Raw genomic sequence first — 16,733 nt, 5'->3', positions numbered from 1 at the left:
AGGCAGGCAGGCAGGCAGGCAGGCAGGCAGGCAGGCAGGCAGGCAGGCAGGCAGGCAGTAGAAAATTCTGTTGAAATATATATTTTTAAAACTCTGTAGCAACTTGATGCAAACGTTTCAGGTCAATCTCAAGACACTTTTGGGCTTGGTTTTACCCAACCAATAGTGCCATGTCATAGTGAGGAAAATCATGGCAAATTTTTGGGTTATATATCACGGATCGCCCCCACACCTTCAATGTCCCTAATGTGTATGATTATACAACCAAGTACTAAGAATAATAAGAAATGTGGTCAAGATTACATCATAAATAATAATAATTAATTAATTAATAAATAAAACTACAATTAAGGCTTAGAGACATAAACTAACCGGGGATAGATTCACCTGTGAATGAAGGCACAACCGTATAATAATTACGCCTGTTTGTGCTGATGACTTTACTGTATGTGCAATTCTATATAATGCCCAGTACCACACCCATGCTTTAATTTCAGAATTCATGAAGAAGATTAATGAACGTCCACGAGTGATTGTAGGAGAGCTAGAGGCCACCTTAAAAGTAAACACCAAGATTACAAGTATGTTTTAATGTTTGTAGCTGTATTTTAAGTCCAGCGTATGCATTCCAGGCATCAGTGCCAGAACAGCCAGCTGATACCAGCTCAGATACCAGCTGATGCGCTCATGAACAACCAGCTTATGTGAACAACAAGGTAAAGAGTATGTTTCAATGTTTTACTTTTATTGTACATCTTCATTCTTCACTTGGCTTGCTAGCTGGAATTATTTCTGCGGTTGCCAATGGTCTGTGATCTATAATATGCACTGTTGTATAGCTATACAATAATGTGTAATGTTGTGTAATGTGTATGCATAATATTATAGACTGTGATCACTGTGGCAATGCAACACTGCTGGCACATACCAGTGGCCTCTAGTTACAACAGAGTTTATTGTGATCATTTGTGACTGGTGTCTCTTTGTTTTACAAATGTTTCCAGGTGGCACAATGAGTCCCAAGTTGCTGCAGGACAGCTTCATCCTTCACCTGGCTTGCTAATAAAATGATTTTCCACCATCAGTGTTGCCAATAATACATTGCTGCATACACTACTGCTTTAATGTGTATCTCTAGTATGTCATCTACTGCTCAGAATGTCGTGTGTACACATCAGCCACACCACTGATGTACCAGTTGCCTTTAGTCTGGAGTCATATGCTGATTGTGGTGGCCTTCACCACCTTGTCGTGCATAATGGCCTTACTTTTTGATTGAGTCACCTTCAGAGATATCTCACACCTACTCTATAAACAAATCAATTAATGCCACTATAGATCACTTGTTTTTATGTGTAAGCTACATTTTAGTATTGTGATTTTCTGATGTCAGTTAAACTTTTTCCTGTGTATGAATGCGTATCATTTCTGCCGGCACACCCACTGCTCTGAGTGCTGGCTATGACATTGTTTATACATGCCCTATGGGTAGGTGGTCACGTTGGTTTATGTGCATTGTTGTATGTGACCCGGTCCTAGTTATACTAAGAATAATAAAATTACATCATAAATAATAATAATGAAAATAATGAATGTTTGGGAAAACTACAAGGCCTGTGAACTTGCACTAACCGGGGTTCGACTCGCCGATGAACAAAGGCACAAACGTATAATAATTACTCCTGTTCGTGCTGATGACTTGAATGAATGTGTAATTCTATATAATGTCCAGCACCACACCCATGATTCCAAACGCTGGGAGAAGATTAGCGACCACGAGCGACCATCCACAGGTCTACTGCTAACTTGTCTACTAATCGTTTGTGCCCAGTTCTTCGTTCAGACAAGTTCCAGTTGCACTGTAAGCTGTCCCAAGTCGCCATGCCAGCTGCCAGTACATGCGTTCAGGTGGATTATTAACAGAGGTAGACTATGTTTTCATGTTGTAATACTGTTTGCATTGTTTGTTTGTACTGTGTTTGTATTTAACTACCCATAAATAAAATACTATCTCCTGTTGCTGTGAAGTGCCAATCACTACTGTAGCTGCCATTCAGTGTCTGCACACCACTGATGTGCCATATCCATGAGTATTCCTTTGAAGGCACTGCCACCTTTCACAGTGATCTGCTACACATTTTATCTCATCTTGCAGTGTATCCAAGACACCATCTGACCATTTTTTGACATATCGACCCATCTCATGCTTAAAAATGTAACTCAGTGGATGAGTCAGATAATGGTTGTGTGTGACACATAGTGGAAATACTCGGCTTCTTTTGTCCCAGATATCACTGTGGTCTGCCCTTGGCAACTCCAGCCATCACCATGATCCATCCTCTTTTAAACATATCCTGTAACACAAATTGTGTACAATTGTGTAAAATTAATGTAATATATATTCGTTGGATGTTTAAGCTTTCCTGCTTGTAGGCATCAGATTCAATACCATGATTCTCACAATTAAAGTGCAATCTCACATCTCCATAGTCGGATAATCACTGATTGTAATTGCAGACTAATACATCCCTTATGTTTATGTGCCAGTCAATTCCTCTAGAATTATATTACTGTGCATCTTTTCTACCTGCACACACTGTGTTGGCCATGCACTGTTTGTACATGCCCCATTAGTAGGTTGTCCCGTTGGTGATTGTACATAGTTGTATTTGCCCCGGGCCTAGTTATACAACCAAGTACTAAAGATAATACGAAATGCGGTAAAAAATTACGTCATTATAATAATGAATGAATAAATAATGTTTGAGAAAACTACGAGGCCTAGAGACATGAACTAAGTGGGGATAGATTCGCCTGTGAATGAAGGCACAACCGTATAATAAGTATGCCTGTTCGTGCTGATGACTTGACCGTACGTGTAATTCTATACAATGCCCAGCACCACACCCTTGCTTAAATACAGATTGCGCGAAGGAGAAGATTAGTGAATGTCCATAGAAAGACTGCAGGAGAACCAGAGGCCACTTTACACACATAAACAAGAAGATTACAAGTAAGTTTTTATGTTTGTAACATCTCAAGTCTCCATGCCAGCTGCCAGTGGATTCGTGCACATAAAATATGTAATTAAACAATACAAGAAAACATTAAAACACATACCACTTCACAATACAGTTACATATAAAATAAAAGTAAACAATCTTGTCTTGTGCAGCTGGCATGGCGAACTTCCTTTGTGTTGGTGTCAGGCAATTCAATACATGCTTAACCTTTTTTGCCTTCACCTGGCTTAGCTACTAGGTTCTGGCTGGCTTGGCTGTTTTCCTTTATCTGGTTCATCTGGCTTGCATATTCCTACAGTATTGTGTAGCTATCTCCTGCAAGTTGTGTTTGCATAATTATAGTGTGTCACCCATCACTGTGTCATTGCTACACCACTGATGAACCTTATTTAGCTCTAGTTGATGTTGATACTGTGCTGTATATTGGCTAATAATTTTTATCTGTTGATGTTGCCTATAATGTATTGCTGCATACAATACTGCAATAATGTATAGTTCTCTCCTGTATGTTTTGTATACATATACTTTGTACATATCACTGTGCCATTACCACACCAATGATGTACTGGCACTTAGCTACTGGTGGCCTTTAGTTACGATGCCACTATTGTGTTGTATCTGTCACTACTGTGACATATTGAGTTGATTTGGGGATCATGCCTTCACCACCTAATAGCCTCACCAGGGGGCTGTCACATTGGTGTATGTACTTGGTTGTATGTGATGCGGTCCTAGTAATAATAATAATAATTATTATTATTATTATTATTATTACTAGGCCCGGGGCATGTACAACTGAGTACAATCACCAACGGGACAACCTACCAATAAGGCAGTACATGACCAGTACAGTATGTGTGTGTGTGTGTGTGTGTGTGTGTGTGTGTGTGTGTGTGTGTGTGTGTGTGTGTGTGTGTGTGTTGGCACATAAATGTAATTATAATCAGAGGCTTAAGCTTTATTGGGTATAATCAAGACAACAGTCATGTGCACTCTAATATATTTATATACATATATAGCAGGCCCTCAGAATTCATACCGACCAACAACGCTTAATTAAGTCTAGGACATTAATTTATGTATCTGTACACAATTTGTGTCCTCCTCATGTGATACCAGTTGTTTAAATGAGGATGGATCATGGTGATGGATTAAGACATGGCTGGAGTTGCCAAGGGCAGACCACAGTAATATCTGGGACAAAAGAAGCCGAGTATTTCCACTATGTGTCACACACAACCATTATCTGACTCATCCGCTGAGTTACATTTTTAAGTATGAGATGGCATGGGTCGATATGTCAAAAATGATCAGATAGTGTCTTGGATATACTACAAGATGAAATAAAATGTATAGCAGATCACTGTGAAAGGTGGCAGTTCCTTCAAAGGAATACTCATGAATATGGCACATCAGTGGTGTGCAGACACTGAATGGCAGCTACAGTAGCGATTGGCACTTCACAGCAACAGGAGATAATATTTTATGTAAATACAAACACAGTACAAACAAACAATGCTAACAGTATTACAACATGAAAACATAGTCTACCTATGTTAATAATCCACCTGAACGCATGTACTGGCAGCTGGCATGGCGACTTGGGAGGCTTACAGTGGCACCTGGAACTTGTCTGAATGAAGATCTGGGCACAAACTATTAGTAGACAAGTTAGTAGTATACCTGCAGATGGTCACTTGTGGTCTTTGGAATCATGGGTGTGGTGCTGGGCGTTATATAGAATTACATGTTCGTTCAAGTCATCAGCATAATTATTATAAGTTTGTGCCTTTGTTCACTGGTGAGTCGAACCCCAGTTAGTGCAAGTTCACAGGCCTTGTAGTTTTCCCAAACATTAATTTATTTCATTCATTATTATTTATGACGTAATTTTAACCGCATTTTGTATTATTTTTAGTACTTGGTTGTATAATTACTAGGCCTGGGGAACATACAACCAAGTACAATCACTAACGAGACAACCACACATAAACATAAGGGATCTATTAGTATGCAATTACAATCAGTATGAATTCTGATTATCCGACCATGGAAATGTGAGATTGCACTTTAAATTGTGAGAATCATGGTATTGAATCTGACGCCTACAAGCAGTGAAGTTTAAACATCCAACGAATACTTATTACATAAAATTTATGCAATTGTACACAATTTGTGTTACATGATATGTTTAAATGAGGATGGATCAGAACACTGGATTAAGACATGGCTGGAGTTGCCAAGAGCAGACCACGGTAAGATTGGGATAAAAGCAGAGTATTTCAACTGACTGTCACCTACAATTGATATCTGAGTTATGTATATACTTAACATGAGCTGGGTCATTTGTACTAATTTAAAAATGATCACATGATGCTGTGGATATGCAGCAAAACAAACCAAAAAAATTGGAGAACAAATGTAGTTGAAATGCAATACCAGAATTTCATGGATGTCAGTGTGCACAAGTATGTAGAGCATTGTTGATGGCGGCAGACTGTAGCTACATATAATGATAGCAGTTAATAGCAAGTACAACCATGTACACAGTAATTATTAGCCTAAGGGCACATTTTGTGTATGTTGTGTTTGTTCTCTCCATCAGTGTTCAGTACATGGAATGCAATTTGGCAGTGAATATTTATGTAGTTTTCTCAGGGCCATATCAGTGATCAGTCTGGGTACTCCTGGCACTAAAAGGCTTCAGGTGGAGATGCATCATCACACAAACTTACCAGCTGGAAACTGCACCTTCTTTGCACAATGGCCTGCCAGGTGAGGCTTTCTCCCATCCCATACATGAGTGAAGGTAGCCTAGTTACACGAGACCTAAAGAAACAAAACCATCAAAAGTGTTTTAACCAACGTAAACTAACCTCTAGCGATTATAGTAGCTTTATGTTGTTCATTAAGCGAGCATAGCAACCACTCGTCTTCCCATCAAAATAGTCGCTGTCGCCCACTTTCAAACACAAATGAACAATAGTTCGCTCGTCTAGAATCCGCCTGGTTGATTAGTAGTGGGTACCACGTACTAACTGTTTTGATTGGCGTTAAGTAGAATCATTGTACGTTTCTATCACCTCCATGAAAACACCTGCCCATTATACCATTGTCTCTGTCATTAGGCCTTGTAGTTTTCTCAAACATTATTTATTTAGTCATTATTTATTTATGACATAATTTTAACCACATTTCGTATTATCTTTAGTACTTGGTTGTATAATTATTAATGTACCACTCTGCGTGGGCAGTTCAAAGGCACCGCCAGTGCCATAATTTGTATATTGCACTGCTGCAGACCGCAGCGAGTGCATTATAACTTAGGCCCCTATTCGGTGATTATTAGTTTCTCATCCAGCCTTTCTAATCATTATGATGCGGGCGGGAGGGTATTACCATTATACCATTATTTTATATTAACACACTGATGTACAGACCTTGTCCAAATTGTCTTTTTCTTCTTACTACAAACATTTCCTCCACCAGCTGATTCTACTTTTCGTGATCGCCAACTGTTTTTCGACAGTCAACTGAAAGCCTGCTTTGATGAAGTCGATAGAGCACGATTGCAACTGGCACTGCAGCAATTTGCTAAGGAAAACAACAGTTCTCCTGGTGATATATAGCGCATTGTAGCGTTCATCAACAAAAATTATAACAGTTTGGTATCACGTGTTCTTCTGAGCATGCGCAGAGTAAATAATGGCTTACCATGCGGTAGCTTTAGAAGGATGCGGGCGGTGGATGAGAAACTAATAATCACCAAATAGGGGCCTTATAACGCACTGGTTGCAGTTTTGTAGACCACAACGAGTGCATTATAAGTTATAATGCACCGACCGCAGTGCACCGCAGTGCAATATACAGATATTGCACTGGCTGCGGTTTTGTGCAGCATAGCACAAGTGCCGGTGGCGAAGACCACTACAACACCTCACCTAATAGGTGGAAAGACGCTTCACAGATCACTCGAATTCTTTTATAGCCTGACATGTAAAGGTCGATTGTGGGCCATAACGTCACCAATACGTATAATGTTTACAAGCAGCCAATGGCGATCGAAAAACCCAACGCGGGTGGCCACAACTCTAGTCTACATATATATAAACGTACTTATACACCTTACTAGTCTGGTGCCATCTTAGCTCAGATTAAACTGTAGTCCACTTCAACAATGACTCAAATATTCTAAATAATACTAACCTTTACGTTCGATTGTGGTAACCAGTTTGTCATGCCAACAGATTCGAGTTTAGCCAGTGTGAATAGTAAGAATTAGACTAGTATCGTTTATTAGTTAGGTTTTGTTTACTTAAACCGTCTATTTAGCTGCTTTTTTTTCACTCGAGAGAATCACTATGGCGATTAGTCTGGTGCTTAGTCTATATGGCACGCTGGCATGCTGAGCACTACATGATGAGAGTCGAACAGCGAATGCAGGTTAGTGATATAACCCATAGCGTACTAGCTTTCAATATCTCAGGTGGCTGCAGTACTGCAGGGGGAACGTCATCGCAACGTCCGGCTTGGTTACCCACAATCGATGTTAGAAACCTGGCCTTTATAAGTGTTACAGCTGTCTTGTGAGACTCTCCCCACCTATTAGGTGAGTGGTACATAACAGTTATATAACGTGCACTCGTGCTCTGCCTGTATAAACACATTTGCCTTCGGGCCTAACGGCCCTCAGGCTCGTGCGTTTATATCAGGCAGAGCACTCGTGGCCGTTGTATAACTATATATTAATACATACAACTTATTAGAACTTAATAAGTGATTATAAAGAATGAACTGTATGATAATAATGAATGATATCTAATGCAAAACAGCCAAGCTGGGAAAGGTACAGTCTTCCAAAATTAGGCTAGTATTACAGTAAAATGATGTGATATCAAAGGTGGCAGCCAAGAAGTGGCTGCAATAATATTATAATATTACAATTTATAAATTTAATTGACATAATATCATTACAGCCATTTCTTGGCTGCTGTCTTTAATATCACATTGTAGCCTATATGTTTGGAAGGCCACATTTTTTTCACAGCTTGGATTAGATACGGGGAATTTTAGCTACACAATTTGAAATTTTCTAATATACCGTATGCGTGGTACATTTGGCGATCATTAAATTTGGCGAATTGGAGAAGAATGGAAATTGGCGAACATTTAGTTTGGCGAAATGGTGAAGAATGGAAATTTAAAAAAAAATTGGTGAACACTAATTTCGTTTAACGAAACATTTCGCTCACTTGAGAGTATGGAGTCCTACGAGAGTGAACAAGTTGTTCGTGGTCATCATGTAGTCTGGCGTAGCCGACCCGCGTGCGTAACGCGAGGATCTGGTGGCAGCCGCATTCAGTACCTGTGCCAGCCTTACGAAAAACTGGTGCGTCCAATTAGATCGCTTAGTGACCAATTAACAACATTCTATGACATTATTCCGATTTGGCCACTGATTATGGCGAGCTTCTTATGTCTTCTACAACCAGCACAAATGTAAGGGTTTGTAGAGGAAATAGACGTCATTGCAAGTGCAAGTACAGTAGCTGTTGCGCTCTGTTACCGGAAATTGTCCAAGTGTTTCGCACGTATTTTCAAATTTAATTGCATTCCATCTGCACAGGTACTGAATGCGGCTGTCACCAGACCCTCGCGCTACGCGCACGGGTCGGCTATGCCAGACTAGTCATCATGTTTATAAAAGCGTGTGGACGCCGTTTATCGGAGAAGAATTAATTTGCCACCAGGAAAGTGGAAACAGAAGCGATCCATTTGCAGTGGCAGTATTGAAACCAGCTGCCTCAGATTCATCCATGGTTGTTGGCCACATGCTCCAAAAGATTTCTGCTGCTTGTAGTGTATTTTTGGAGTTGGGGGAATAATTTGTTGTACTATAACGGGACCAAGACAGTACTCGACAGATTTAAGACAGGGAGGCCTCGACGTTCCATGTAAGCTAACGTTCACTGGTGTTAACTCCCACCTGTCCAATGTGGCAAGGCTTGTCAAGTGATTTGAAATTCCAAAAAAGAGAAAATTACCAGTAGATGGAGAACACAGTGGTAACAAGGAAGAATCACATCCTAGTAAAAAGCAAAAAGATGTTGCACGTCAAGAGCCAGAGGTTGTTTGTGTAGAAGATGTTCTGATAACAGATGAGCAAGATGGTGATGAGTCACAACAAAATGATCATTGGGTCAATTTCAACAGGAAAGTGCTCAGTATTGCAGATAGAGAAACTATTGTGAAAGGCGGGTGATAATATTCATAAGGTGTGTCATATAAAATATTTTATTACAGGTTAATGTTGAATGATAAGCATATCAACTATTAACAGGAGATTCTTAAAGCCCAGTTTAAAAGTTCTGGTATTGTTGGATTACAGTCTACATTATTTTTCAGTAGTCAAACCAGTATGGTATCCAGTGATAAGTACCTGCAGATCATCCACTGCCGACAAAATCATTGGATTGTGGCGTCGTCCATCACATTTTACCCAGTAGTCTCCATATATGATTCGCTATACGAGTCAGTTGATGAGCCAACATTAAATAAAATAAAGGAACTGCTTGGAGCACATATCACTGTTAAGATAGCTGCTGGTAGTCCCAAACAAAAAGATTTTGTGGATTGTGGGCTATTCGCTATAGCCATTAGTGTTTCACTAGCCTATGGAAAGCAACCACCAAAGTATTTACAAAATTTTATGAGAACACATTTGATTAATTGTATTGAGAATTGCATGTTTGTTGAATTTCCTAGTGTTTGCTGAAACTTTATTCTATTAGTGCTGAACAAAACAATATATCTGTACATAGCTACTGGTATTTATAAGCACAACTACTGTATAATAGTATAAGTATGCGGCAGTACTTTTACAGTTTAATGGCATCCAGTATTCCAGCCTTTCTAAATCCATTTACTACCATCTGTGGCCTTGTTTCCATCTCTTTCCATGTTTCCATAATCCACTTAGCACTAGGGATTTTCACCACCCCAAGGTTTACATCAACTTTGACTTCTTTAACTGATGACGTCTTCAACTGCTTGCTGACTTCTTTAGCATACCATGATTGAAAAGTAGCCCTAAGGCGATCCTTCATGGGCTTGTTAATTGCAATATCCAGTGGCTGCAACTTGTCAGTACAATTGGCAGGAATTTGTACTGTACAAATGTTGTGAGCAGTGAGCAATGAAAAAATTGCATCAGTAGTCTGCCCAGGGAATCCATCATAGATGGCAAGTGCAGGGTAGTTATCTTGTAAACCCAATTCTTATCTTTTACGGTTGACAAAAGGAATGATGATTTTCTCGAGATATCGCTTCATTGTATCCTCATTAGACCAATGATTGTCAGTATGCCAGATATCCCAACCAGGTGGAAAAGTTACATCAGGATGGCACCTTGTCGTTTTTCCTTTATAGATCAACTGTGGTGGGAGGTATTCGCCCATTGCATTGGCTGCCAACACGGCAGTTATTTGTCGCTTATCATCAGAGTGTGCGATTGGTACCACTTTGGCTCCTGCTTTGTGCATCGTCCAGTTCCCAGTAGGAATAATTGACAGCCCAGTTTGATCCCAGTTAAATATTAAATCACTTGGGATGTTCCTCATCACTGCTACTGCAGCAACATCAGCTAAAAACACCTCCTTAATTTCATCAAATTCTGAAATTGTAGTTTTCCCTGCTGTTGAACATTTTCTCTTCATGTATCCCATTCGATCTAATATAGACCTAGCCCAACTTTTGGTGATATTAATATGACCACCATAAAAATGTCCATCATGCTGCCTAAGCTTGGTTACATCTCTTGCTGCCACAATCCCTTCCGCTGCTGCCATCACTACAGTTGCATTAACAACAGTGCCCATCAATCTAAGAGACTCGATATACTCTTGGACAGCAGCGTCCATTTCCTCACCAAGTTTCAAGGGCCTTTTCCTCTCCTTTGTCTCAAGAGTTTCTACTGTCACTGCTTCTCCTGCTTTCTTTGGATCTTTAGACGCTTCTTCACAAGCTTCACTTAGCGCGTCCAAGTATTTTGACCTTAACTGCCTGGCCGTCGTTTCATTGATTGGGATCTTCCACAGTGAACTGAAATGAGTTGCAGCTTTAGTCAGACTGTGGTCTGCAGCGTATTTCCTAAATTTGAGCTCTCTGTCGTTTGGAGTAAGTGTTGTACTTTCCTCTATCTGTGGACTTCGACAATTCCATGGCTTTGGCTACAGCTTTGTCGGCCATTTTAATTTTCTTGGGCACAGGTAATACCAGTAATTTCTTGTCATCTTTGTCCTTGTTCACCCTCCTAAAGTACTTGTGTAACGCCATGTGCTCCGGAACGTGGAACCACGTGGTGATAGTAATTAAGGTTTGGCGGTGATTTTAATTTGGCGATTGGCGCAGAATTCGCCAAACCACCAAATTAAAATCACTGCCAAATGTAACACACATACGGTACAATGCTGGAACCTGCTAGATATAATGTATACAAAGACGTTTTGTATTCGCTAATGTGATAAAACACATTAAATTACAAATATACAGTTTCCAGGTACAAAGGATTTCATACAGAATAGTAGTAGGAATCATAAAGGCTTGGATTTTTGTGCTAAAATATATATATGTGTATATGTATATATATCAAGATATATGTAAATATATATGTATATGTATATATCAAGACACACGGTAGTGTGTCGTGCGGCCCAAGAAGCCGGCGCGCCACACCGTGAGTATATTGACAGGAAGAACGAAAACGTCATTTTCACACCTTTGTATCTCGGTGATCACTTATCTGATGAGTATATTGACAGGAAGAACAAAAACGTCATTTTCACACCTTTGTATCTCGGTGATCACTTATCTGATTGGAACCAAATTTGCTACACAGTTGCCCGCCAGCCAAGGGAGTCTACATTTCAAATTTGAAGGAAATCGCTCCAGCCATTTCCGAGATACGAGCTGCCAAAGTTTCGTTTTTTTTTCTTCGTTTTTTTCTTCTTCTTCTTCGTCTTTTCGCACACTTGCAAAAATTGCTATAACAAGCAAATGCGTACTCCGATCGCCTTGAAATTTGGCACACAGAAAGGGAGTCCAAAGGCGAATCCTAGCACCAAATTTGGTACAAATCCGATGAATGGTTCAGGAGTTATGACCGATTATTCGCGTAAAACAAGATCGATTTGTTGTCACGCCTACAGGGTAAACCGCTTCATGCAATGAGTTGAAAATTGCTATGTAGATGGAGTAACCATCGTAGGAGTGCCTTTTGGCGGTTTGAAAGGAATCGAGATAAAGACCACGGAGATATGACACAAAACCCAACCTGTGTCACAATTACGCGATCGATTTTTATGAATAAAAAAGTATTAGTTTTCACGCCTACTAGGCAAACCGCTTAGAGCAATGAGCTGAAAATCGGTGTATAGCTGGAATAATCTTCATAGAAAGTCCTTGCAGTAGTACAGAAGAATCGGATTACAAACCACTGAGTTATGATTCGAAAGCCAACTCCGTGTAGCAAATGCGAGATCGAGATACTCTAATAGAACAGTCACCCTAATAGAGCATTCGGCTAATTTATTTACTCCATTATAGAATTTTATTACATCACAAGTTATTCTGTAGGGAGTTCAGCTGCAAACAGTTAATCTTATAGACAGTTCAGCAAGAAGACAGTCACCATGAGGAGAGTTAAGCAAATATATCACTATAGAGATTCAGAACATTACAAGTCACACTGAAGAAAGTTCAGCTATAAACAAGTCATGCACTGTGTAGAGAATTCAGCTACAATTAAGTCACTCTCTAGAGAATTCAGTTACACAGAATTCAGCTACACACAAGTCACTGTGGAGAGAGTTCAGCTACAAACAAATTACCCTTTAGAGTGATCAGATACAAACAAAACACTTTGCAGGGTGTTCAACTGCAACAAATCAATTACCTTTAGAGCGATCAGCAATGAACAAATCAACACAAATCTACCTGTAGAGAGATCAGCTAGAAACAAATCACCCTGAAGAGAGTTCAGCTACAAAAAATCACCCTGTAGAGACATCAGCTAGAAACTAGACACAATGTAAGGAGTTCAGCTACAAGCAATCACCCTGTAGAGAGTTCAGCTAAAACAAATCAACCTGCAGAGAGATCAGCTACAAACAAATCACCTTATAGAGAGTTCAGCTACAAACAGATTACCTGTAGAGAGATCGGCTACAAACAAATCAACCTGCAGAGAGATCAGCTACACACAAATCAACTTGTAGAGAGATCAGCTACAAATAAATCACTTTATAGACAGTTCAGCTACAAACAAATTACCTTGTAGAGAGATCGGCTGCAAATTAATCAACCTGCAGAGAGATCAGCTACACACAAATCAACTTGTAGAGAGATCAGCTACAAACAAATCACCCTGTAGAGAGATCAGCTAGAAACTAGATACAATGCAAGGAGTTCAGCTACAAGCAAAATCACCCTTTAGTGAGTTCAGCTACAAACAAATCAACCTGCAATGAGATCACCCACAAAAACGCACTTGTACAGAGTTCAGTTACAAACAAATCACCCTGTAGAGAGATCAGGTAGAAGAATTCACCTTGTAGAGAGTTCAGCAACAAAGAACCACCATGTAGAGAGTTCAGCTGCAAACAAATCACCCAGTAGAAAGATCAGCTAGAAGAAGTTACCTTGTAGAGAGTTCAGTTACAAAGAAACCATCATATAGAGAGTTCAGCTACAAAGAAATTACCCCGTAGAGAGTTCAGCTAGAAGAAGTCACCTTGTAAAGAGTTTAGCTACAAAGAAACCATCATGTACAGAGTTCAGCTACAAAGAAACCACCTGTACAGAATTCAACTACAAATAAATCACCCTGTATAGAGATCAGCTAGAAGAAGTTACCTTGTAGATAGTTCAGCTACAACAATTCACCCTGTAGAAAGATCAGCTAGAAGAAGTCACCTTGTAGAGTGTTCAGTTACAAAGAAACCATCATGTAGAGAGTTCAGCTGCAAACAAATCACCCTGCAGAGAGTTCAGCTACAAAAAAATCACCCTGTAGAGAGTTCAGCTAGACAAAGAAACCATCATGTAGAGAGTTCGGCTACAAAGACACCACCATGTAGAGAGTTTAGCTGCAAACAAATCACCTGTAGAGAGTTCAGCTAGAAACAAAATACCCTGTAGAGAGATCAGCTAGAAGAGGTTACCTTGTAGAGAGTTCAGCTACAAAGAAACCATCCTATATATAGTTCAGCTACATTTCAAGTCACCCAGTAGAGAGATCAGCTGCAAAAAAAATCCTGTGGGGAATAATGGGCATGTAATAAATATATATATATAATTTGTATAATTACTAATAAAATCAAAAATAATTGAAGTACTAAAATTCTTCTTTAAGTTCTTTTCTTCTTCCTGTATTAAAGAAAAAAACACATGGGTTAAAAAAGCCCCAAAGCCAGCCATAGGCCGGCTTTGCAGTATACAAATACAAAAAGAAGTGATATCTAATCAAAAACAGCCAAGCTGTAAAAAAAGGTGCAGCCCCCAAAAAGGCCATGGTGAAAAAAGATGTGAAATCCAAGGTGGCGGCCAAGAAATGGCTGTGATGGTAGGTTAATGGTTACATTTTAATAACGACAATTCAGGTGAATTTTGTGCCGCTTGGTCTTGGCACCAAATTCACCTGAATTGTTGTTATTAAAATGTAACCATTAACCTACCATCACAGCCATTTCTTGGCCGCCACCTTGGATTTCACATCTTTTTTCACCATGGCCTTTTTGGGGGCCGCACCTTTTTTTACAGCTTGGCTGTTTTTGATTAGATATATATATATCAAGCAAAATTAGATGTTGTATGTTACAATGCCAACTTGCCTCCTGTTCACTACTTTTAATTATATGGATAACTACCTATACTTCATTTTAAAAATTAGACTATAGTGTGTCTCACCATTATCTTCTGCTTTCTCTTCGATTTGCCCAGCCTGATCATTTGGCTTAGCCCTAAGTTGTCCTGTATTCTGAACTAGACCTGCATGTACAGTGAAAATATGCGTGTGGCTTTATATCAAGACACATGATAGTGTGTCATGCAGCCCAAGAAGCTGGCGCGCCACACTGTGGGTATGTTGACAGGAAGAAAGAAAAAGTCATTTTCACACCTTTGTATCTTAGTGATACCTTATCCGATTGAAACCAAATTTGCTGCAGAGTTGCCTGCCAGTTAGGGGAATCCATATTCCAAATTTGAAGGAAATTGCTTAAGCCATTTCCGAGTTACGAGTAGCCAAAGTTTTTTTTTTTTTCTTGGTTTTTTTTTCTGTCTTTGTGTTTTCGCACAATTGCAAAAATTGCTATAAAACGCAAATGCATACTCCGATCGCCTTGAAATTTGGGACACAGAAAGGCAGTCCAAAGGCATTTTCTAGTATCATATTTGGTGCAAATCTGATGAACGGTTAAGGATTTATGACCAATTATTTGTGTAAAGCAAGATCGATTTGTTGTCACGCCTACAGGGTAAACCGCTTCATGGAATAAGTTGAAAATCGTTTAGTGGATAGATCAACCATTGTAGGAGTGCCTTTTGGTGGTTTGAAAGCAATCGAAATAAAGATCATGGAGATATTACACGAAACCGAAGGTGTGTAACAATTGCGCGACTGAGATTCATAAATAAGAATATCAATAATTTTCACGCCTACCAGGCAAACCGTTTAAAGCAGTGAGCTAAAAATGGGTATATAGCTGGAACAGTCACCGTAGAAAGTTCTTGCAGTGGTACAGAACAATCGGATTACAAACCACTGAATTATGACTTGAAAGCCAACTCTGCGTAGCAAATGCGAGATACTCTAATAAAACAGTCACCCTAATAGAGCATTCAGCTAGTTTATGACTTACTCCATTATAGATTTCTATTACATTACAAGCTATGCTGTACGGAGTCCAGCAGCAACCAGTTAATACTGTAGACAGTTCAGCTACAAGCAAGTCACCCTGTAGAGAGATCAGCTAGAAGAAGTTATCTTTTAGAGAGTTCAGCTACAGAGAAACCACCATGTAGAGAGTTCAACTGCAAATAAATTACCTGTAGAGAGTTCAGCTACAAACAAGTCACCACGTAGAGAGATCAGCTAGAAGAAGTTACTTTGTAGAGAGTTCAGCTACAGAGAAACCATCATGTAGAGAGTTCAGCTGCAAACAAATTACCCTGTAGAGAGATCAGCTAGAAGAAGTTACCTTGTTGAGAGTTCAGCTACAAAGAAACCATCATGTAGAGAGTTCAACTGCAAGCAAATCACCCTGTAGAGAGTTTAGCTACGAAAAGATCACCCTGTAGAGAGTTCAGCTACGAAAAGATCACCCTGTAGAGAGTTCAGCTACGAAAAGATCACCCTGTAGAGAGTTCAGCTACGAAAAGATCACCCTGTAGAGAGTTCAGCTAGAAGAAGTCACCTTGTAGAAAGATCAGCTACAAAGAGACCACCATGTAGAGAGTTCAGCTACAAACAAATCACCCTGTAGAGAATTCAGCTACAAACAAATCGCCCTGTAGAAAGATAAGCTAGAAGAAGTTACCTTGTAGAGAGTTCAGCTACAAAGAAACCATCATGTAGAGAGTTCAGCTGCAATCAAATCACCCTGTAAAGAATTCAGTTACAAACAAATCACCCTGTAGAGACTTCAGCTAGAA

The 16,733-nt window shown here is 39.6% G+C and overlaps 3 protein-coding genes across 4 annotated transcripts in view; 1 reads left to right on the top strand and 2 right to left on the bottom strand.

Moving 5' to 3' along the window:
* The window catches only part of LOC136256907 (ankyrin repeat domain-containing protein 13C-like), a 230,799-nt gene that overhangs the window by 112,814 nt on the left and 101,252 nt on the right, over positions 1-16,733 (top strand). The gene's annotated exons all lie outside the window — the stretch shown is intronic.
* Positions 1-16,733, bottom strand: part of LOC136256908 (transitional endoplasmic reticulum ATPase-like) — a 196,530-nt gene that overhangs the window by 139,530 nt on the left and 40,267 nt on the right. The window lies entirely within an intron of this gene.
* The window catches only part of LOC136256904 (uncharacterized), an 80,404-nt gene that overhangs the window by 37,021 nt on the left and 26,650 nt on the right, over positions 1-16,733 (bottom strand). The window contains exon 5 of the mRNA XM_066049967.1: positions 14,988-15,068. Coding sequence (XP_065906039.1) covers positions 14,988-15,068 — 81 coding nt within the window. The remainder of the gene's footprint in view (positions 1-14,987; positions 15,069-16,733) is intronic.

Source organism: Dysidea avara, chromosome 5 (assembly GCF_963678975.1).
Source record: "Dysidea avara chromosome 5, odDysAvar1.4, whole genome shotgun sequence".
Classification (NCBI taxonomy): domain Eukaryota; kingdom Metazoa; phylum Porifera; class Demospongiae; order Dictyoceratida; family Dysideidae; genus Dysidea; species Dysidea avara.
The sequence above is the reverse complement of the archived record's forward strand: the minus strand, read 5'-3'. Positions and strand labels throughout refer to the sequence as shown.